The sequence below is a fragment of the Borostomias antarcticus genome (genome assembly GCF_949987555.1).
Source record: "Borostomias antarcticus genome assembly, chromosome: 8".
Classification (NCBI taxonomy): Eukaryota; Metazoa; Chordata; class Actinopteri; order Stomiiformes; family Stomiidae; genus Borostomias; species Borostomias antarcticus.
Genome location: NC_140241.1, coordinates 24,273,309 through 24,296,935, shown reverse-complemented (window position 1 = coordinate 24,296,935; position 23,627 = coordinate 24,273,309). Strand labels below are relative to the sequence as shown.

General features: G+C 45.6%; 2 protein-coding genes across 2 annotated transcripts; one reads left to right on the top strand and one right to left on the bottom strand.

The window, feature by feature from the left end:
* Positions 1 to 1,237: 1,237 nt before the first annotated feature.
* Positions 1,238 to 14,102, top strand: ttc33 (tetratricopeptide repeat domain 33). Its single transcript, XM_084441618.1, has 5 exons — positions 1,238 to 1,291; positions 1,570 to 1,809; positions 6,658 to 6,739; positions 10,169 to 10,300; positions 13,344 to 14,102. The coding sequence occupies exons 2-5, from the start codon at positions 1,571 to 1,573 to the stop codon at positions 13,737 to 13,739; spliced, it is 849 nt and encodes a 282-aa protein (XP_084297744.1). The 5' UTR covers positions 1,238 to 1,291; position 1,570; the 3' UTR covers positions 13,740 to 14,102.
* A 4,689-nt stretch (positions 14,103 to 18,791) lies between these two features.
* On the bottom strand, positions 18,792 to 21,690 carry ptger4b (prostaglandin E receptor 4 (subtype EP4) b; the record flags this gene model as incomplete). The annotated part of the gene is made up of 2 exons (XM_084442550.1): positions 18,792 to 19,379; positions 20,908 to 21,690. The coding sequence occupies 2 exons, from the start codon at positions 21,688 to 21,690 to the stop codon at positions 18,792 to 18,794; spliced, it is 1,371 nt and encodes a 456-aa protein (XP_084298676.1).
* Positions 21,691 to 23,627: the final 1,937 nt, after the last annotated feature.

The window sequence follows — 23,627 nt, the reverse complement described above, 5'->3', positions numbered from 1 at the left end:
TGGATGCAGGTTTACATATTTGCTCAAACCTTAAACTTAAGGCGACGTGCCCAAGGAGATGGTGTTTTTTCTATTGATAGTCGGTTTTCATTCACTAATGTTTCTAAACCCATCCGTACAAATCTGTCTTTGTTGAGTCTGAAAGTCTTGTGTCATTTGGTTGGCTGCCTTATCATGAACCGTACTGTTGATCAGTTTTATATCAGTGAAAAGAGATCCACATATACAGTATACTCAGTAGGCTTTTGATTTGGTCTGATTTCTTATGAGTGGAATTTTTTGGGACTGTACGGTCACTGAAATATTTGTAGTAGGATTAACTGTTTTTAGTTTTGAAAGGACAGGTGCACGATATGATTCCAAATTGTCCATATGGAAACCCAGGAGAATTGTTTTAAAATGTGTGTTTGAAACCTTGACCCTCTCTAATGGTTTATGATGTGAGTTTTGTTCTTTGGAGTGGGAGTGTGATGAGCGGGAATTATTTTCAGGAGAATTGTGTCATTGTATATTGTCTTAACTGCTTAAAAAATGTTTTATTTTTATTTGGTTTGTAAAGGGACCCTTCTAGAATGACCAATGTAACTTTCAATGGACACTGTTTAAAATATAAATCATTTATATACACACAACTGCCTAATAAACAGCTAAAGTTGCACAAACCTGTCGCATTCTCTTGTTTTACGGGATCTAGTTTTCAGAGTGTGGAGGCAGAGGTGGTTCTGATGTCAGATCTCGGTGCTTGATGTTGACTATTGTCATAGATTTTATATTGGCTTTGCTATACCTATAGAAGCTTGTGGCTTCTTGATGTCGCACAGTGTTGCGAGAAGACAACATATGAATAATATAAAGCTAACTTACAATATACATCTATTACTATACACTATTACAGTGTATAGGCCATGTTTGTCACATTCGAGTCACTGGTAGTGATGCTTATTTGGCCTTGAGTTTAAAACTGCGGACAGTTCCTTTAATAATCAGTGTTTACGTTTTTAAAAGCTTCCGGGTTACATAGATTATAGAACCAATCTGCCGACGGGACGCCGAAACTCGTGAGTAATATTTTCGAAAATAATTTAATTGGTAAAATTGGCAATGGTATATATACATATGATGCAATTAATTGATTTTGGTAAACATTCTATCAGAATCATCAACGGGGAAGCGCGAGCGCAATGGCCGTTCTCTGGTTAGATTGGATCTAGACGTGAAACCAGACGTGAGTTCACAGGGCAACACAAATTACACTACCTGCAGTCTTCAAGCAGCAAGTGGCCACTGACCAGTAAGTAAGACATTCGATTATTTTGCTGGTTGCAGTAAATCAACTAAATTCTTAGCTACTATGTCTTCAATACAGATTGCCTATTGGGTTAGTGTGCACCGAAAGAGAAGGCGCTTAAACTCAATGCCAGGGTCATGGTAGTTGGCACTTGTTTGGGGATTAGTGTTCCAGTAGCCTTGTTAATTTGCGTTAGTTAGCTATGTCAGTCACTGTCCATAGGAAGAGGTCTAGCTACAAAACGCTAGTTAACCATGGTGGTGTTTTCTCCTCGTGTCTAGAATGGCTTCGTTCGGCTGGAAGAGGAAAGTCGGTGAGCGGGTGTCCAAGGCGGCGGTGCAGCAGTTTGAGGCGGACGCGGAGAAAGGGGATGTCGGAGCGGAGAAAGGGGATGTCGGAGCGGATGACGATGTTGACTGGCTGCACGCGATCAAGAGGCGGCGCGAGATCCTGAAGGAAGACTGCGCGGCCAAGAGCACGAGGCTGAAGGAGGAAGGCGCGCTGCTGGCGGAGGAGGGCAGGTGAGCAGGGCAGTAGAACGGAGGAGGGCAGGTGAGCAGGGCAGTAGAACGGAGGAGGGCAGGTGAGCGGGGCAGTAGAACGGAGGAGGGCAGGTGAGCGGGGCAGTAGAACGGAGCAGGGCAGGTGAGCAGGGCAGTAGAACGGAGCAGGGCAGGTGAGCAGGGCAGTAGAACGGAGGAGGGCAGGTGAGCAGGGCAGTAGAACGGAGGAGGGCAGGTGAGCAGGGCAGTAGAACGGAGGAGGACAGGTGAGCAGGGCAGTAGAACGGAGGAGGGCAGGTGAGCAGGGCAGTAGAACGGAGCAGGACAGGTGAGCAGGGCAGTAGAACGGAGGAGGGCAGGTGAGCAGGGCAGTAGAACGGAGGAGGGCAGGTGAGCAGGGCAGTAGAACGGAGGAGGGCAGGTGAGCAGGGCAGTAGAACGGAGCAGGACAGGTAGGCAGGTCAGGGGGTGATTAGGTGATAGGCAGGCCTGCTCAAATGGTGGTGCAGTGATGGTTAACGACATTGCAGGGGTAGCAGGGCAGGTGTCTGAGAGGTGAGGGTTAGGCAGGGAAGGGTTAGATATTTGTCTCCAGTTCTGTCAATGTTTCCAACAACATCCACACAGAAGTCCCATCCTCTAGTCTAAACAGAGTGAGTGAGCGAGTCCTCTTGCCCCCCTCATGTCACAGTGCAAGATCCCAATAAGAGGACACAGTAGGTCTACACCCATGTCCACTCTACACCGGACCCCGAATCTACAGGATTCCTTTGTGATACTGAGATCTGATTGCGATCACAGTTGAAGCCGCTGTAGCCTGTGTGGCTTTGAGACTGAGTGACCTGTAGGGCTCTCAGCCCCTGGACATGTCAGAGCCTGAGGGAGATCACCCTCAATACTGAGGCCTCTGACATAGCTTTATCATTTAGACCAAATATGGGCAAGGAAACCGGATGTCGGTCTTGGAAATGTATAGTGATCCACACCACCACCACAATGACGTCTTATCTCTCCTCGTCTTATCTCTCCTTTCAGTTGTTGTTCAGTTCTGTGACTCTTCTCTTGTTCTCTTGTTCTAAATGGCAGACAGTTACGCTAAAAATGATTGAAATAGGCTTCTGGAAACAGTCAACCTGGGTAATGTTATTAGGTTTGGCCTTGTAAACTGAGATTACCTGTTGGCTCGTCTTGACTGAGTCTGGGGCAGCTGACACTGCATGCCAATAGGTGGCAAAGAAGCTTGCCAGTAGTTCACCAGAAGGTGGCGCTGTTGACTGAACTATGCATTAGTAGGCTACTCCATCTCTGCGAGCATAAAACGAATGAGGCTCTTGCATGAAATATCATCTCTTTACAAGCAAGGGCTATTCATTTTTTGTTTCCCACAAATGATTTGTCCTATTAACGTTTTTACCATAAATGACTACATAGGAGGTGTCATATTACTGCTTGTTTACCAGAATATTGAGGTTCTTCCAGTTGAGAGCTGTGTAAGTAATCCCCTACCCTTTAAAACAGGCATGTGAGTGGGATTTTAATCACACTAAGATTAGATGTGTTGTGTGAACAGGAGGGTGCAACGAGAATTGACGTCTTTCCCTAGCCTATGTAAGAAGATGTGAATGGGTCGGTGAAACATAACAAACAGGATGTGCGCATTATTGTGTGCATTATTGTGTGATGCTACATGTACTAGGTCTTTATTCCATGGAAGGTTTAATTTACTTATCATACTGTACATACTCCATAAGCGTTAAAAAGGGAACTGACAGTCAAACAGTTATTACAGCACCACACTTAAGGTCAAAGGTCTGCACAACCCTCTGTCTCTGTACGTTTTGCACAGGTGAGATCTTCATGAACAGTTTTTGTTTGATGTGGTCTGACTCGAGGGCTGCATCGTGCCTCGTAACAGCACGTACAGTCTGTAATCTGTCATGTTTCCGTGCTTGCTTACAGACTTCTCACGCACAAATGCAGCACACATGGATACTAACGAGCAGTAGCTCATGTATACTATGGACTAATTGTTAATAATATTTATCATGACATGAGGGAGTGTCTGTCAAACAGCATTTGAGCTGGAAACCATGCATGCAGCCAGTTGCTTAGTGAATACTAAGGAGTGACTATATGATACTGTATGACAGAATACCTTCTGTTGAGTTTACTGTCAAGTCATGGTCACTGCAACTGATATAAAAAACGGGGTCAGTAGTTAGTCGAGTTGTCATTACTGAAATGTAACCACGGCAGTGCTTCCGGAACAACCTATGGAATGACGGGAATGCACACAGACCACACATACTGTACGCACAGCTGTACTGTACTGAATTATGACTGGTGCCATGTTGTGGACAGCTTCAGAGTGTAAATAACTCCATTAAGACTTTCATAAAGCACTATGGCTGCTGTCAACAAGAACATGCATGCTCACAAATCAAACAAAATAGTCTCAGGAAAAACAAACAAACACTTGAATCCTTTCTTTCAGTCAGATGCCAATCACTTTGCCCACCCTAACAACGTGCATGTTGCCGGCAGTGACCGAGTGTAATTGAGTTTATCAGGAAGTAACTGGATTTTGTTAAGGAAATTATGTTGTCCTGGCCCAGTATAGCTAGTTAGGGGGGGGTCTGTGTCTGCCACTGGACGTCATCCAGGGGTATTCTCCACATACACCCCTGATCTAATATCAGGCTATGGGTGAGGAGGCTTTAGACCCCCCTGGAGCCAGAGAAGATAATCCCATTAGCCGCTTTATTGTGCTACTTGCCTGGTTAGGGGGGTCACTTCAAGGATATTTACCTCTGGCACTTCGTTTTGTGGGTTCTGTAAGACTGTTTGTGTGTCTGTTTCTGTCGATGCCTTTGTGTGTGTGTGTGTGTGTGTGTGTGTGTGTGTGTCTGTGTGTGTGTCTGTCTGTCTGTGTGTGTGTGCGCGCGCAAGCCTTTTGTTGTTGGTGTGTGTACGCGTGGGACATTCGTGGTTATGATACACATACGCATGATACACAGCGGCCTACGTGCAGAACTCTCCTATCTCAGTGATTTGGCTGACGTCAGGCTTGGCCGTTGTGGTTTCGACTCCTCCTTCATCATCGCAGCTTTCACATTCGCTGTCTCTTCCCCTTTCAGACTGTCTCTGTTTTTTTGACGAGCCTCAAAAGTACAGTATCTCCCCAGTTCCCTAGTTCAAAGCAATGACCTAGTTTGGTAGATGGGCTGGGGTTAGATGATGGGTCGATGTGTGAATGAGATCCAGAAGCAGTTCTCTCATGACGAAACGGAAGCTGCTTACGCAAACCGGATTATGGTCTTGTGTTTGTGTGTTGGTTTACAGCAGGCTCAACCAATATTGAGAGATAAGGGAGCCTCTTTAACCCACAACATCAAGGTTACGCTTTCTAAGTTAATATCAACAGTCCATTGTTTAATTCTTTATTTGATGCTTCATTGGACAGTGAGTTACTACAGTATGGCTCTCCTATCAGCACCGCTAGACACAAATAGACAAGCAGAGGAATGACAGTGACAGACCTCTATGCTGTTATGTAATAGATGTCCTCTCCTTTTCAGATGAGGAACAGTGATTCACTTAATTTGTTTCTTTTTATCAATCCCAAACTGTTCATGCCAGCTGGGGTTGTCATTTGAAAACTAGGCTATTTGAGCTGGGAACGCTATCTGATGGTGTTGGTGTTGTGTTAAACACTAGCATGTCTGGTTCTGATAGATCATGGGTTAACAAACTCCATCAATGTGCGCCTCCCCTCTGAAAACAGTGACACACCCGTGCCTCCCCCAACCCCCCAAATGTGTCCATTATGCAAGGCAGCGTTAGCTAGACCATAACATTACACAGCTAAGTTAGCTCAGTGGCACCTGCTGCTAGTTAACGTTATGACGTTTTCGCACAATACATTCATGCCTGCTGGGGGAGGCTCTCTCTGCACTATCCACAAATTTAGTATACATCTCTCCCATGATTTATTTCGATCTTCTGACCTTTAAAATCATGTTTCATTCATAAAAACCATAGACATTTCAAAAACAAAAAACATGTTTTTCCTTTTTTTTTTTCTAACCTTCCCTCCGCGCCTCCCCTGAATTTCTTTGGAGCCCCCCAAGGGAGGCCCGCCTCACAGTTTGGGAATGCCTGTGATAGATGTTCTGTCCAGGTCTCTCTTGAGAATGAGCCCCATGTGTCTCAATGAGATTTACCTGTATTTAAAGGTTAAATCAAAAACAGAATAGGCATACTGTAGGTAATCTAAGCCCAGATCACCACTTGACTACAATATGTCTGGTGTACACTGGACATAGTAGACAACCAGTAGATACCAGACAGTCTTAGCAGAGCTAATTCAAGGTTGGGGTCAATTTCAGTTCAGGAAGTGAGTTTAAATCATACTAAAATCCTGTCAATATAACTCAATTTTAACACTTGCCAGTCGACTTAAATTATGGTTATATTATAATTAAATTTATATTCCAAATTGACAGGATTTAAACGGAATTGACTCCATCCCTGATGTGTAGATGTGTGTTTCACTGCTCCTTATGTTGCTGCCATTGGAAGTCTTTAGAAGAAGCCTGATGTTCTGCTGTTTGTCACAGCCCAGTCCAGCTGGCCCCGCTATGCACCAGTATCAAACCAGTGGAGCCCAATGGACAGATCCTAATATTGCAGAATCAGTGGTGATGCCTGTCTGTGTGTCTGATATAGCCTCCGTACTGTAGATTCTGTCCTCCTCACCCCATGCTACACTGTCTCTGTCCAAATTGATGGTGATTTTATGTGTGTGTGTGTGCGTGTGTGTGCGTGTGTGTGTGTGCGCGCGTGTGTGTGCGTGCGCGTCCATAGGCACTGGGAGGCCATTAAGAAGTGGGATGAGGCCATTCAGCTGACCCCAGAGAATGCTATGTTGTATGAGATGAAGTCCCAGGTACGGTACACAGCTCTCCACTTACCCAATGATGCTTGTGTCTCTCTACTTCTCCCTCCCTCCCTCCCTCCCTCTCCTTCTGCCTCTTTCCATCTCCCTCCCTCTCTGCTTGTCCCTCACACTCTCCGTCTCCTCCTCTCTCCCCTCCCTCTCCTCCTCTCTCCCCTCCCTCACCCCCCCCCATGCTTCACCAGATAGGACCTGCTACAGCCAGATAAAACCGCCGCGCTGTTCCCAGAACGTTCTGTTTGTGTCGTCCGTCTCTCTCCTCCTCTATGTTTTGTGCTGGTACAGTAAGAACCAAGTGGGTCCCACAGTATGTACCTCTCAGCTGCCAGAACAGTTCCTCTGTGGAGATTCCCTCGGGGTCTTGGGTTCTGAAGAGCTCCAGGCTGGGGCTCCCCTGCCGGTAGACATCAGTCTTCAGCCAGTAATAGCCTCCAGTTGACTCCTGAGCAAAGACACTTCTCGCAGTTGTTAACCTGCTCTTAATAAGCGGAACAGTTCACCCTGCGCACACGTGTCAAGCGTAGTGAAGTATTTGAAAAGATTTCAGCTATCATATCCTGAGTCACCAACCGCCCCCCCCCCCCCCCCCTCTCAGCTGCCACAGAGGAATGCTTTGAAGTGGGAGGACCGTTGTTGTCAGAGTGATGATGACACTATGAAAACCATGCGGTTCTCGAGTGGGAGTATGAGTGGTCCGTTTCCTTCTTCTCTCTCTCTCCCTCTCTCCCTCTCCCTCTCTCCCTCTCTCCCTCCTCTGATAGCCAGGTCACACACACCTGGGTTATCATTGAGTAGAGATTAGCCAGTCTAGCAAGTGGACAGGAAGTCAAAGTCAATCTTATCTATGCAGCACATGTTCATACAGTACAAGCAAAAGTAGCACACTGTGCTTTACAGAATAAGAAAATATCAATAAAACATAGTTTATTAGTAAATGGTACAACAACAAAAATAAGAAAATAAAGCAGGAGTGATAAAAAAAAAGAGCATGGAAAAAAAGTTTATAATTGAGAAGATTTAATTATAACAGGTATAGCTACTGTACATGATAAAAGCGAGATTTAAAAGGTATGTCTTAAGATCTCTGTTAAAAGTTCCCACAGTTTCAGCCTTTCTTAGGTTTTCTGGGAGGGTATTCCAGGGTCTGGGGGCATAAAAACTGAAGGCGGCTCCCCATGTCTCTGGGTGCTGGCTCCAGGAACCGTTAATACTTCAGCGCCAGAGGATGTGTTCAGGGGCAAGACTATGGAGTGATTTGTAAACTAATAAAATCATCTTAAAAGCTATTCTAAAACTGACCGGTAACCAGTGTAGTGATTGTAAGACGGGTGTGATTTGAGGAGAGAGAGAGTGAGAGTGAGTGTTGGACCAGATGGCCAGCTAGTCATCCCTCTGATATGTGCAATATTCAGACCCACACTGCCCCATGCTGTATCAGTGTCACAATTAAGTTTCTACAGCGTTAACCTTTCAGTCCACATTCTCCCAGCCTGTCATGTCTGGCGTCAGCCATTCTGAAATGACATCAGAGTAGACATTTCATTAATGAAACTTCAAAACTAGACAAATGAACGGTCAATCTCCGGGCGACATTTTCAGCCTGGGGGCTGTCTGTTCAGTGATATGATGTATTAAGAAGGTTAACGTTTGTGTTTTAATGTCTTCTGGGTGTCGTAATGTAGACTATAGACTATAACCACCAATACACAGTTTGTGTTCTCAGCTCCGTCCAAGTCCCTCCACTCTTGAAATGATATTGTCATGCGTTTCATTATTACACACACTCGCCTGAAAATATGTCCCTAGTTAGGCTGGTCTTTCTTGACGTCTTCCTCACGTACAGCAGGCCTCAGGACCCAAGAGAGACAGACGAGGACGGACTGAGGACAGAGACAGGCCAGAAGACATGGAACAAAATACTATTTTAAATCATTTACACAATCCTGACACAGTGGAACCAATCCCCAAAATTCGAACACCACCCACCGGACACTGAAAGAAACACTCAAAAGCATTTGAAAATATTTCAACCACTATTTTGCGGAAGTCTGGCTGGCAGAGAGACAATTCGGTTAGACACCAGGGAGACGTTCACCATGGAGGATGCAGGAGCAGCTGCGCTCTGACGTTCACCGGTCACTTCCTCTCATCACCTTCCTCCTTCTAACCCAATCAGGCACATGATGCTGTCTCTGGTCTTGTGGCTGTGGTCCTGACTTCCTGTGCTAGCGTGTGTGACCCTGGGTACACCGGCTGGCAGTTCCCTCCTATCACAGGAGGACTCGCCTACATCTCTGCTGGGTGAATCGCCCATTTTTCACCAACATTCACTGTTCTCGAACGGGTATTAAACACAGCCTTATATAGTGCGTGCGTGCGTGCGTGCCCAGACTTGCGTGCGTGTGGTCTCCGATACTGCAGTATCCACGGCCAGCCAAGACCTCTAAATATCCCAACCTAAAGGCTATTTTTTGCGGAAGTCTATTATCTCCTCGGGTCACTGGGGGTCACCTCTCCTCTCTCCGCGGGAGTAATGACAGCGGCTCTGTCTGTTCCCAACTCTGCAGCCTTGTGGTCTCACAAGAGCTAGTGTTCCGCAGACAGAGAGGGATCGGGCCATTAGCAGTGAATCACAGGCGTGACCCCCCCCCCCCCCCTGTCACACCTCCTCTTCCCCCATCCTCTCCTCCTCTCCCACTGTCCCTCTTTCACACCTCTCCACCCTCTCCCTCTGTGGCGTGTAATGGAATAACGGCTCTACCGGACCGGTAGCTCGGCCTGTTTGGGCTCTGGTGAGTCCAGATGCGAGACACTGCATGACGACATCACAGAGGCTCTTTCACACACGCTCGCCGGGGGGGGTACTGACTGTCGAAGGGGAGGCGATCCATCACACATACATACCTACCTACGCACATAACGTGTAGTGGTCAGTCCTCTGGCGCAGCCTGAAAAGCCCGATTTGAGCCCACTCTGGCTGAAATGACCAGCATTCCTCAATAGTGGATGTCATTGGTGCTAAAAGTAGAGGGCAGTTGATGCAGGCCATCTGTAAAAGCTCTCCTGTAATTTACCTTAAGTGTACTATTTACCTTGTAATTAGCCTTAAGTGTACTATCCGCGTAAAGTATCAAGGACTTATGGGTCTGTTAGTTGCACTTAATGTTTGGGCTACCTTGAGAAATGTCCTTGCCACACACTTTTCAAACCTCTCTGTCACACAAAAACACACACACACACACACACACACACACACACACACACACACACTGAGCTTAAAGTAGTCCAACATATTCAATAATGACGTCTTCCTCTGCAATTATTCACACACACACACACACACACACACACACACACACACACACACTCACTCACTCCAGTCTCTATGCTTCTGACCCCTGACCTCTCTGTGACCCCCAGGTGCTGACCATCCTCCAGGAAGTGTTTCCGGCGGTGCAGGCAGCGGAGATGGTGGTGAAGCTCCGCCCCCTGTGGTGGGAGGGCTGGCAGACGCTCGGCCGCGCCCAGCTCAGTCTGGGAGAGCTGGACCTGGTGAGGATGGATATGTGCATAGAGTAGAGTAGAGTAGAGTAGAGTAGAGTAGAGTAGAGTAGAGTAGAGTAGAGTAGAGTAGAGTAGAGTAGAGTAGAGTAGAGTAGAGTTCAGCTCAGTCTGGGAGAGTTGGACCTGGTGAGGATGATCACTATGTGAGCAGACTGGAGTAGAAGGAAACAGGCGGTCGGGTCCAACTGAACAGGTCCGGGTCAGAGGGTAATGAACATAAAGAACCAGTCCCATACCAACTACATAGCCCCTCCCATTCTCTACTTGGAACCAACCAATTAGGGTGCAGGACTTTACTGACCCTATTTATTCTACACTAACATCCTAATGAGTGTCGGTCATTACGGACTATTTATAACTACTGTCAGTGCCTCAGAAGTGCCTTTGTTAAAGCACACCTTTGAGCCCAAGGCATGGAAGAGTACTTTAGTGCCCCGGTGCGCGCCTGAACGTGCCCATGTATGAAACCTGCCTGTCACTGCTAGACCGCTTTCCTCTTTTGAAGAGAAAAACAGAGCATCTGAACTCAGAAACCCTGTGGCGATTGGCTCGGTGTGTACCTCTCCCAGCTGTCAGAAGTGCACAGAGAACTACAATGGAAAGTGTTGAAAGTTACCTGAGCTAAACCTAGACAGAACACATAAACACACACACACACATACACACACACTAGCACACACTTGTATACAAAGTTGAGGTATTAAGCTTGCCAAATACACACAGACACTCATGTAGAAAGAAGCCATGAGGGTGACAGAAAAATGCCAGCCTATTTATAGAGGGGGTTGTTCAGTCGAGTCTTGGGACTTTGTGTCGACATGTTTGAGTTGTGCCTGTTTGTACAGAGAAGAGTGCAGAAATCCTGCTGCTTTACACACACTCTCTCACACACACACACACACATGCACACAATCTATCTGCAAACCTGCTCTTCTCCCTCTCTGTATAACTTCTCTTTTTTTGCCCAGTAGTAATGAATAGAATGGCTCAGAAGACTTTCAACAGTCATCTGTGATATTGCAGGCAGTGGGCTGGTTATGAAAAGCGTAGTGCTCTTAATAAAAGCCCCCAAATTAGATGGACATTAAGACAGAAACAGGCCATGAGGGACAGTTCTGTCTTCAGGGAATCCCTGATGAACGGAGGAATGTGGAAGGAAGACTTGCGTCTGCATTTTGAAGGAACTGCCTTTTTCTTTTCTTTTTTTTAAAGTTCTAACCATTTATCATACGGATAGCGGGATAGGTCTAGACTTGTTGTCAGATAATTTGTCAGGAACCTTCCTCTCTGACAATAGGCTGTTTGCTTACACCAGTTGCATGAACATCCCATAAGGCACACACTTGCTAAGCAGGAATGTGAGCCGTATGGGCGTACATACATAAGAGCAGGTGACTGTGAACAGACATAAGGATAAGGCCCAGTCATTTCATCACATATTTCCTAAAAGCCCCAGGCGTGGTAGAAGCCTCCTCTAACGGTGGACTGTGAAACCTGGTGACTGAAACACACGGCGCTGGGCGGAGGCCCGCGAGGTAAGATGGAGGACGAGCCGGCAGCCTCGTTACTTATCGTGACACACTTCCTGGTTGAGGTGCGACACTTTCTCAGCCTGCCTGGCTTTCCATTGGTCGGCAGCACAGTACCGGTCCTCTCTGCCGGGCTTCGAACCCGAGACCCCGGGCTTCACTGAGAGGACTAGACTCTGTCGTAAGTAGCAAACAACCGCTAGCACAGAACTCTAGAGCTCTAGAGAACTCTAGAACTCTCTCCACGCTACACAGCAGCCAGGTAAAAGAGCCAGTATGAGGATGTGGCTTATCGGTCACGAATAAAAGAGATATTCTCCTGAGATAACAGAGAGACGTCAGTTTTGATATAGGCTACAGAGAGATATCAGCGCTGAGATAACGGAGAGACGTCAGTTTTGATCGAGGCTACAGAGAGATATCAGCGCTGAGATAACAGAGAGACGTCAGTTTTGATAGAGGCTTTTTTGCCAGTGGTCTCACCCTCCCACACACGTATGTCTCACACTCAGCGTGCGAGAGCCTTCATGACTCATCTCCCAACATCTTGGCATTCATCATCAACCTTAACTAAATAATGTGTTTTCCTGATATCTCTGGAATAATAAGGTCACGGCGGGGAATGCGTCACTGAGTCGTTTGAGAGATCGCTAGAAGGACAGAGCGCCACATCTCTAATCGCGTTCAGCTCATTTCTGTCACTGTTAATTTGTGAATTCATCAGTCGCCATGACGAGCTCTCGGAGGCGTACGGACCGGAGATTGACGTGGCCTGAGCTTTTAGTTTGACTCGTCACCCCGTTGCCGTGGCCGGGATTTGATCGTCCTTCTGTGATTTATGATATTTCAATCCAAATCAATGTGCATTCAGTACGTATGGTCAGCAGAATGACTAATTCGGTAAATTACAGCAATTACTGTCAGTTCAACCAAAAAGGGGTTGTGGAGAATGCAAAGCCCTATTACAGCGAGATTTACCTACTCTATTACAGTAATAGAGAAAAGCTCGCTGTAATAGGGCTTTGCATTCTCCACAACCCCTTTTTGGTTGAACTGACAGTAATTGCTGCCACTATGATTTAAACAGTCAAGAAGGAAGATTGATTTTGGGGGGTGGGGGGGCTGTAGGCCTTCAGTATTTTGGATTGATCGATAACACAGAGCCTTCATTTAACTCACTGAGAGAACCTAAACCACCTGATTTAAGGGTTCGAAGCTGAATAAATGGGCCCCTCCCTCAGCTACATTAACTACACAAAGACCAACGACTTGTATTGAAACAGAATGCTGTTGTAATATCCCCCGGGCTTCCTGAAGCCTACTAGTAGGAAACTGATGTCACCCCATCATCATCATCATCATTAGCAACGTTCGGACAACATCTCTAACTCGCATCCATTCTCCTTCCCTGTCCTCCCTCCCTCACGCCTGTACTGTACCTGACCCATGTGTCCAGCAGACTGTCCTTTCTGTATAAGGATACATACCCTGTCTCTCCTCAGGCGGTGAGGTCCTTCCAGATGGCACTGCACCTGTGTCCATCAGAGCGCCCCCTGTGGTCGGAGGACCTGGCGTGGGCGCGCAAGCTGCAGCAGCAGCGGCGCGCGGCCCAGGAGAGGAGGCGCGCGGAGGAGGAGGCGCGTCAGGAGGTGCTCCAGGCCCCGGAGCTGCAGGAGGACTACGACTTCGAGTCGGAGGAGGTGCTGGCGGCGTGCACGGCGGTGGCGGAGCGACAGCGGCGTTACGAGGAGCTGAAGAGGACGGCGGTGGTCGTGGACGCCGAGGGGAACATCAAGGAGGTGTCCGCGGAGGAGGAGGAGGAGGAGGGGGGTCGGACAGGAGATACGTCCACCACCACCCCGTCCAAGGGGCAGCTTGTCAAAGCACGGGGACCGTGAGGGTCAGGGCTAGGCACGCTCTACCGACCTCTGGACTGGACTGAAATAGTGCTGTTTATTTGTGTCTATTACTAAGGCATGTCGTAAGGATTTTTGTATTATATGAGATAATTATGGAGAATGAATATAGTCTTTTGATGTTTTTGTGTTAATGTATGTTAATGCATTTGCGTTTGTTGGTCAATGAAGCTCTTTTTTGCCCTTTCAGACTGTTCAAAGACTGGGCTCGCAACATAGCAGAGGCAGCGAGCTATTCTCTGATCAGTCATTTATCTCCGTGAGAGGTCAATGAGCAATACCAGTGTCTCCATCTTGTCAAGTGATGATCCTGTGTCTTTGTAATATGTCAATGTAATATGTCAATCTGTCATGTTTATCACAAATGCATTTTGCATTTAACTGTCACTACGACAATTGTCAGAGCTGATGACCTGATGACCTGAAATAAATCCTTTCCGGTTTGATCCCACAGGAAGTCGCTGTTGGAAGTGCGGTTTTACAACGATCAACACATGGGTCTTGTCTGTATCTGAAACTTGGTCTCAATGGTTACTCAGAAAAACAAGGATAATTGAAAAAAATAATATTGCATGAGGATTCCCAGAAGTCCAGCAGAGATTCCCGGTGTACACGTCATGTGAAAACCCCGTGGGGAAAGAAGGGTGCTGCTAAAATAATAATCTCTACCTTGGTGTGGAACAGCCATGCTGAAACTCCCTAGTCTGGTAGAGTGACCACGCCGAAAGGCTACAGCTTGAACAGTCATTAGAGTTTGAGCGGCATCTTCCAATAGCAAATCGTTTTCATGGCATTTTAATAAAAATGGTTATGAGTTCTACAGGCAATCTGACTGAGGATTGAGATAGCCATCGACTGGACAGACGGTGAAAGCGGAGACGAGATTCATGTGCGCCTGCCTCCATTAAAATCAAATCAAGGAGACTGTAGCTGTGTTCGGAATCGCTCCCTATTCACTACATAGTGCACTATATAGGGCGTCAGCCATTTTGTTTGTAGTGTCCGAATTCTCCCCGGAATTTTCGTTCCCTATATAGTCCACTATTTATTACCCACAATTCACCTCGATTTCCAGGGAACAGTGCATGTACCCTACATTTTCTCCGTTCTCCGGTGAACCCCATATAGGGAATAGGGAGTGAGGGAACGAGGGAGCGATTCCGAACACAGCTTGTGTTATCGTTTATGTCTCAGGTACCCGGTGCAACTGTACACCTTCACCAGGCCACTCTGCCAGAGCTCAGGCTAGGGCCCCAATGAGACCCTCCCACACCTCCGGCGCAGATCGGACGTGGTGCGTTGTAGCAAGACTACTGATTTGCTTAGGCCACTCGTAGATATCATAATGCGAACGGACACACATTTTGAACTTGCGCTGACCTGGCAGGAATGGTGGCAGCTGTATAGAGAAGCACATATTTTCCCAATTACTCAAGGAGAGGGGGTTGGAGGGAAGCACTTTAAAGGATTCAAACAGAGCCCAGGCCTCGCCGGTAAAAGGGTGTTCTCAGAGAGTGGGCTGGAGACTACTGGGTGAAGCAGCCAGCAGTGTGGTATTAGATGCCATTAGGCAAGCAGCCAGGGAGAACAACGGATGACTTGAGCAGGTGGTGACCATACCATCTGAGCTGGTTAGGAATCTGGAGGATGTTATACACAACAGAACTATAGTAGGATGGTGATGGAAGTGAAGATGGTGCTGAAGTGTGCTAGTTAGAGCAAGGCCCTGAGGTTGTGTGTAGCAGGCCCTCATTCTCTCAACAGGTATACCAGAACAGCTACCTAGTCACACTCTGACAGAGCCAAGACCATAGCAGTAAAGTCACGCCAGACAGAATTATGTGAAACATAATTATTTGCACTGCTCTTCTGTAATGCATTGCAGGGTGGTTTCATGTTACAATGAGACCCTTGATGTATCGGCAGTCATTGCAGATATTATATTGCACATAGTGTCGATGGAGTCTAATTTGATCTTTTAATTTGGTGTATGAATATGAAATATACAGTATATTACTAAAATGTACACAATCAAATTCAAGAAATATTAACAGTTCAGTTTGTAGTTACTAGACTAAATGAATTCCCACTGCAGATGATGTGCAGTGAACTCGTGGTGAGGTCGATAGTCTTGATAGGTTCAGAGGCTTTTTACTTGTTTGGCATTTTTACATATAAACACTGAGCTGGCTGATTGATGATTAATGATCTGTGACCTTCATCCGATGCTCTAGTAATCAATATTGATGTGTCTTGATGGATTTTTCCAGGAGTCAGAATTGGCCTCTTCACATTCAGAGTCTGGGAAATTCTCTCTGTGAAGTGGTATAGTAGCATATTATATAGGTCTGAGTCCAGATACTATTGGAAGTAATTTTCAATACTTATCTGTGCCTGGCTTAATGGAACCAACGGGCTAGTCCCAAAATTCAAACCTCCAGCAACCTGACACTTATCTGTTTGTGCTTTGCTGCTTTGCGTCACGTTGTCTTGTATGCGTCTTATTGTTTTGTTTTATATTGCCTTGTATTTAAGTGCCTTTAGTTGCTTTGTAATTAATCTGTATGTGTTTTATTTATGTACAACACTTTGGTCGGCCTAGGCTGTTTTTAAATGTGCTTACAAATGAACTTGACTTTACTTGACTTAAGACAGACGCAGGCAAAGACCCGGAATTCTTGTACAGTTTGACCCAGGTCTGATATTACCCAGGACTGATATTACCCAGGTCTGATACAGTATTACCCAGGTCTGATATTACCCAGGTCTGATACTACCCAGGTCTGATATTACCCAGGTCTGATATTACCCAGGTCTGATATTACCCAGGTCTGATATTACCCAGGTCTGATACTACCCAGGTCTGATATTACCCAGGTCTGATATTACCCAGGTCTGATATTACCCAGGTCTGATATTACCCTGGTCTGATATTACCCAGGTCTGATACTACCCAGGTCTGATATAACCCAGGTCTGATATTACCCAGGTCTGATATTACCCAGGTCTGATACTACCCAGGTCTGATATTACCCAGGTCTGATACAGTATTACCCAGGTCTGATATTACCCAGGTCTGATACTACCCAGGTCTGATATTACCCAGGTCTGATATTACCCAGGTCTGATACAGTATTACCCAGGTCTGATATTACCCAGGTCTGATATTACCCAGGTCTGATATTACCCAGGTCTGATATTACCCAGGACTGATATTACCCAGGTCTGATATTACCCAGGTCTGATACAGTATTACCCAGGGCTGATACAGTATTACCCAGGTCTGATACAGTATTACCCAGGTCTGATATTACCCAGGTCTGATATTACCCAGGTCTGATACAGTATTACCCAGGTCTGATATTACCCAGGTCTGATATTACCCAGGTCTGATATTACCCAGGACTGATATTACCCAGGTCTGATATTACCCAGGTCTGATATTACCCAGGACTGATATTACCCAGGTCTGATATTACCCAGGTCTGATATTACCCAGGACTGATATTACCCAGGTCTGATATTACCCCGCCATAGCAGCTTCTTGCAATGCCAGCTGAATAGGTCTGTCAGTCACGACTGTTGTAGGCTGGAGATGCTGTAATGCTCAACTCGCTGATGAACTCTAAACAGCATGCCACTTTGTAAAAATAGGAAGATGATACTGAGATGAAAATGATTATTTCTTAGTTTTTATTCAGCTGAGTTTTTTGTGTAGTACATACAACAGATGTGTCCTGTTCTCAGATCACTAAGAATGGTGGGAACCGATACATTTATACAGAGGTGGTTGCCATAGAATAGACACAGTTTTATTTATGCCCCCTAGAGGGTTTAACAAGTGATGGGTCAATCCATGCAGGGAGAGAAACAAAACTGTGATGCACAGCGATGCAACTAATTTGACATGGGACAGTGGAAAGGTTCACTTCCTCCCATGCTTTGTGACTTTACAGTAACATTCTTACTTCCATTTTCGAAGTTATTAACGCCCAGCTAAGCATGATGGACACGTGAAGCAATTCTGTCTTTTGGAGAGAGCAGAAAAAAACTATGATCTGTGTTACCTTTATAGTTACTACACACTGCAGGGTACGTCTAAAACAGGGGTGTAGTGGTAAATACAGAGGTGGGTAAACTGTCTAGTGCAGAGTTTACACACCTCGTTTCTCCTCATCGATTAATACAGTTGATCAGAAAATATGTGAGTAAACTCTCAGCCTCATTTTAAAGAGGTGGGTTAACTGAGTTTACTTGGGTCTACCCTCCACTACACCCCTGGTTTAAAAGCTTAATACAGGGGACAAGATGAAATGCATATGGGATTATTATATACAGTAATTATATATTATCTATAGTGGTGCTTATAGGCATGGTTGTAGAGCTGCCAAGCCAACCATTATTTTGTTCAAATGTTCCAAAGGTAGCAGTTTCAGTCCATTTTATAATAATTTGAAATGGGCAGAGAGTAACTCAGCCTTCTCACAGAGAAGAGAAAATATATTTTTTCTTAAATAAATGGGACACACAATTCACATTGTAGCACCATGATTATATACAGTCTGCAGAATTTAAATTTCATTCTTAAGCTTAGGCCAACATGCTGAACAAGTATAGCCTAGTTCCAGTGACCTTGCAGTGGTTTTAACTTTTAAGTTTTAAAAAGTGCAAAGAAATCTCCATTAAAAATCACTCTCCAAAAATGCCATATGATTCTTAGAAGAATTAATTTCATCAAACCTGCTCTCGTGGTAAGAGAACTCCCCTCCATCTTAAAGCCACAACCTCCTAAGTGGTAAGCCATCTGTAGTCATGTGTTACTGTATGAGCTCCGTTGGCTACTAGCGTTCATGTCAGTCAGCTACCTGTCGCGTTCAACCACGTGTTCGCGACAGCAGGGATCCATTCTTCCGTTTTCTGTTTACTGCCCAGACTTCTGAGAGACGTTTCATTTTTTAGAGTTTAGCAAAGTCTCTCTGAAGTCCCTCTATGACCTCTGCCGTCGTTCCATCTCTGTAGCAGTGTCTGTATCCGTCAGATGCATTTCTCCTGTAAGTTCAGGGTCCCATCTGTGAAGATGGCATACACAGCTTTGTCTTTTACAGGCTCCAGGGGTAGCCCGTCCATGCCACCTGGCCTCCCCAATGTCTTGGCCTCCATGGTGCCCTGTGAGGGGTCCCTTTGCCTCCCTCCCCTTTGGAGGTCCTGGAGAAGAGGGCTCTGCATCCTGGGGGATGTAGCTCTGCCCTGGCCCCCTGCCCCGAAGCCCCCAGGTCCCCCATCCATGCTCTCCGGCAGGTAGAGGAAGGTCTGCGAGGTGCTGATGACCTCATTCTGCTCGCGGGACACCAGCGAGGGGGAGTCCCTGGAAACGGAAGAGTTGCGATGGCCGTCGACGCAATGGAACTGACCTCTGACCTGGCCCCGTCCTCGGCCGCACGTCCTGCAAAAACACTTGATCTTCTCCACCAGCTTCAGCACCACCGTCTTCCGCAGCAGGATGTAAATCCAGGGGTCCAGGATGGGGTTGACGGCGGCCATCCGCACGGCGTGCAGATCTGGGTTGTCCTCGATGGGGACGTCCACCTCGACGCGGTACAGCTGGTTCACAAAGATCCTCAGCTGTGGGGTGGAAGATACGGTACAGTGGACATTTATTTAATATTTTGAATGTAGTAGTGGCAATGATAGCATGTAGCGGCTGTGCTTCGCGTAGTGGCTATAATATAGGATATGTGGTGGTTACAGTATATGATATAACGTGGCTATAGGATCTGCAATTATACTTTATCCACCCAACTGACTGTAACACTAAAATCTATTTTGTATGTCCCCAATTGACTTGTATCTTCCGAGCACAGAAGAAGTGGCAAGGAGCCAATAAAAACCCAGCTACACCTCCACATTAGTCATCAGCAACCATAAGCATGTCTTTGGCTGTTGGCTATGACTAGAGGTGCAATCAGCAGCCATCTTGCGACTTGTAAACAACTAAACAACTGTCAGCTCCAGAGTGAGTGATGACAGGGGGATAGTGGGTGAAAAGAGGAGTTAATATCAAGTAAATGATGCAGCCTACTCTGTCGGCAGGCCCCTCTCATCCTAGTAAACAGTGTTGACTGAGTACTTAGACTACTACTAGAGATCAGAGCTACTGTAGTGGGAACTGTTTGAGACTGACTAAGCACGGATTGAGACCACTGGTCTTCAGATAAGACACATGTTAAGTTGGCTTGTAGCTTATTTGTATCTATATGGTTATCGCTGAGCACAGGGAATGAGGTGGACTCCTTGTATATACCTATATGATCCTTGTATCATACAGTGTAAGTCATCTTGACTTCAAGTGTGCTAACATACAGGCTATTCAGTTACTGTACCACAGTTCTACTGAGGAAGACACAGTGTAGGCTATAAGCTGCATAGCTTTTCAGGATGTGGTTACTGTAGATGTGTACAGACACACAAGGTATGTCTGTCTGTTATGCCTGTCTCTCTCAAATAACCTACAGTTGTTTAAATAGCAGCATATCAGTCAGTACTTTCCAAAATTAGACATCTCATGAAGGTATCTTTATTGATCTTATTTGTGTATTGCTTGACTCAACGAAACATTTGATTGTTTTTTGTAATAGGCTATTTGCTGCCCCTGTATTGGGTTGTTTGAATTTGCAGCTGAAGTTTTCTCCTCTGAATTAATATTTTTTTTAATTAAATGATACACTTTTAATAAAGATGTGTTACTTTAACACATCCCTATGTTTGAGGATAATATAACACATCTGTGTGTTTGGTAAGGACAATATAACACAACATATGTTGTTTTTAACACATTTTCTCTAAGAGTGATTACACATGGTAGTGTAACTAGGACATGCTTAATTTATTTTACATCATTAGGCTACTATGGTTTAAAAATATTTGAATTAGGCTATACTATGGCATAAAATGTCATAATATGACAAATCTTATTGACCCCCCAACAACCATAGGATACGATTAGGACATCAAGTAATCTATCCAACTTGAAACTGGTACTGTCCTAGAAATGTAAAACTGGTCTAATTTTTCATAATCCATTTTCTCTCCGAGCACAACCTTTTGGCGCTTTTGCGCAAAGCGGATAATTGGGCTTACGTAATCAACTTACCACTAAAGGTATGGAGCAGATGAGCACCACAGCAGAGGTGGCTATGAGCAGTATGACCATTTGGATCTCTGCGCCGGCCAAGCGCCTGAAACTCCGTCTGCGTCTCAGGTCCGCTATGCGCCCCTGGTCTGTGCCCAGCGACGTCCTGCGGATGAATCGTCTGTGCATCATGATTAGAGCCCCACAGACCATAATGTTGCATATGACCGTGGCCAGGACGAGGAACGAGTTCACCCCGGCATACAAAAAGGAGAACGCCGCGTGCATCGAGACGTTTGTCCGCCAATCTATGAAACACCAGGTGTCTGGAAATTGACGTCCCACCGTTCCAAGCCCCATACTGGGCAACGCGCAAAAGAGCACGTTTGAAATGTATATGCCCACGAGTGTCAGGGCTGCAAGTCTCTGGTCTACGTAATGGTTGTAGAAATAGGCATGATTGATGGCCAGGTATCTCTCGATGGACATTGCGAAGACAATGCTAAGCTGAACCAAGAAGAAGAAGAGGAGGATGAATCCAGAATACTGGCACAGGGGCTCTCCTCCCGGCCACGAGCCCTTCATGTAGGTTGCGATGGTGACGGGACTTGCCAGCAGCGTACCCAGAAGGTCTGTCACAGCGAGGCCACACACTAGCGTGTAGAAGGTGGTTTCTTTCTGTTCCTTCCGTGTTTTGCGGAGCACCACGATGGCGATGACATTCCCCACCACCCCGAATATGAACATGATAACGGGGATGGTGGGGGGCTTGTTGGGCCCACCGGACGACGTACCGTTATTCATGCCTGTCAAGTTATTATTCTTTTAATGTCTTGACTTGAATATTGTCATTTAATAAGTGCCATTCTATGCATTCGCATGCGCTTACACTTGCCGTTTGTGCGCGTTCTTCAAGTTGCGCACCAAAGCGCAAAGCCATACTTCCCCAATTTCCATTGTCTTTGTTGCCAACGTTGCGTATTTTAGTAAAACTCCAATAATGTATCCGTTCGTGTGTCTTGGGTAGACTTTCGGCTTGGTAGTTTCAAGGTTTCACTTGCTGAGTTCACTTGCTGATGTCTGCGCGCCCTTTCACGCCACTGTCCTTGCGCTCTCCACGGTCGTTCTATTAGTTGAACTAGTAATATTCCTCTGCGCTCGGAATCAACTCCTCCTCTCTCTCAACCCCAGTCACTGTAGACAAGTAGGTGTAGCCAGTCCTCGTTCATTCAGCAGAAGAGCCTATACCTGCTGCTTATGAGCATTGGTTCCAAACTCGATTATATTTTTTCCACATTGACTGTAGTGTTTTATCATTAAAGTTCAGCAACTCACGTCTTCGTCATATCACCATAAGTGAATGGGAGGAAGGATCACACATGTCAAGGTTCCCCCACACACACACACGTCAAGGTTCCTGTTTCCCATTAAATTAATTTAATGGGAAACAGAGGAACCTTGACATGTGTGATCCTTCATATTACTCCCAGTCCACGTTAATATACAGTCCACATTCATCTAATTTACTGTATTTCACTGTTCCGTATGTTTTTCCGTATGCTTTAATGAATCCGTTTTCATAACTTGTTTTTGAATATGAGGTGAAAGAAAAGGTCCTAAAAACATAGGGAAAAGTGAAATTCAGTACATTAAAATAAATGAGTTCTGTTTATTCTGGATTAGCGGCCATGCAAATGAGAATCAGATGTCCGGGGATATGTGCGGCAGACCTCCCCGGACATCTGATTCTCATTTGGCAATTATTTATTATGTTAATTATTTGCATTGAGTCTAACTGGAATGATAGCGTTATCATTATCTAACGTTAGAGGAAGACCTGATCGGACCGAGTTTGTTTACAGGAAATCGATGGAAAGCTGATGTAATTTCTGAACTATGAGTAATAATAGCAATGAGGGGAAATTCTGTTGCTGATTGGATCTCACCATGCGCTTTGAACCAGATGTGGCCACAAATCCAAGTTTAATTGTGTGTTTTTTTTCTTCAAATAGGCTATTTGATTATACTCTAGACAATGAGCGCAAAACGTTTTTTTCAACTTTGATTTATAGATTAATCTCGGTGATATTCGGTCAGAACTTACACTGATATTTATGAAAACATAGCCTATTTGTTCTCTGCGTTTTGGCCGCCCATCCACTCTTACACAGAGTTTTTGGTCACTGAAAACGGATATTTTTGAGGACGCCTTACAAGGTGGAGATCTGTAAAAACTCAGGTTTAAGTGGATTCGTGTGGAAGGGTAAACCGTCTGAGCAAAACAATGGCAGCTATATACAGGACTCTTTATATTTGGTCCTTTTTGCTAGGCTTGATTAATGCATTAGAAATCAACCTAGCTTTACTCCACCACTACACCGCTGAGAGGAGGCAAATAAATATACTGCGGCAAATTGTTTTTATTCCACCTCTCTGTAATGTTGCAAGGTCCAAAGTAGCCTAGGACTATGCTGCAAACTTCACTTCTGGACCAGGCCCAGCAGAAGCCTTTTTTATCTCTGTCCTTTTCCTTGTAGTGTTTTTCCTTGTGTAATTTTTTCAACCAGCCAACAGACAACAGACAACAACAGAAGACACAAGTTACAAAACTATATACAGATATTAAGTCCAGTGTTCATTCCTCTGGGGGGTAAAAAGGACGGACACTAGCCCTGTGTCCATGTCTCTGGGAGGGGTAGAGGGGCACTAGCCCAGTGTCCATGTCTCTGGGAGGGGTAGAA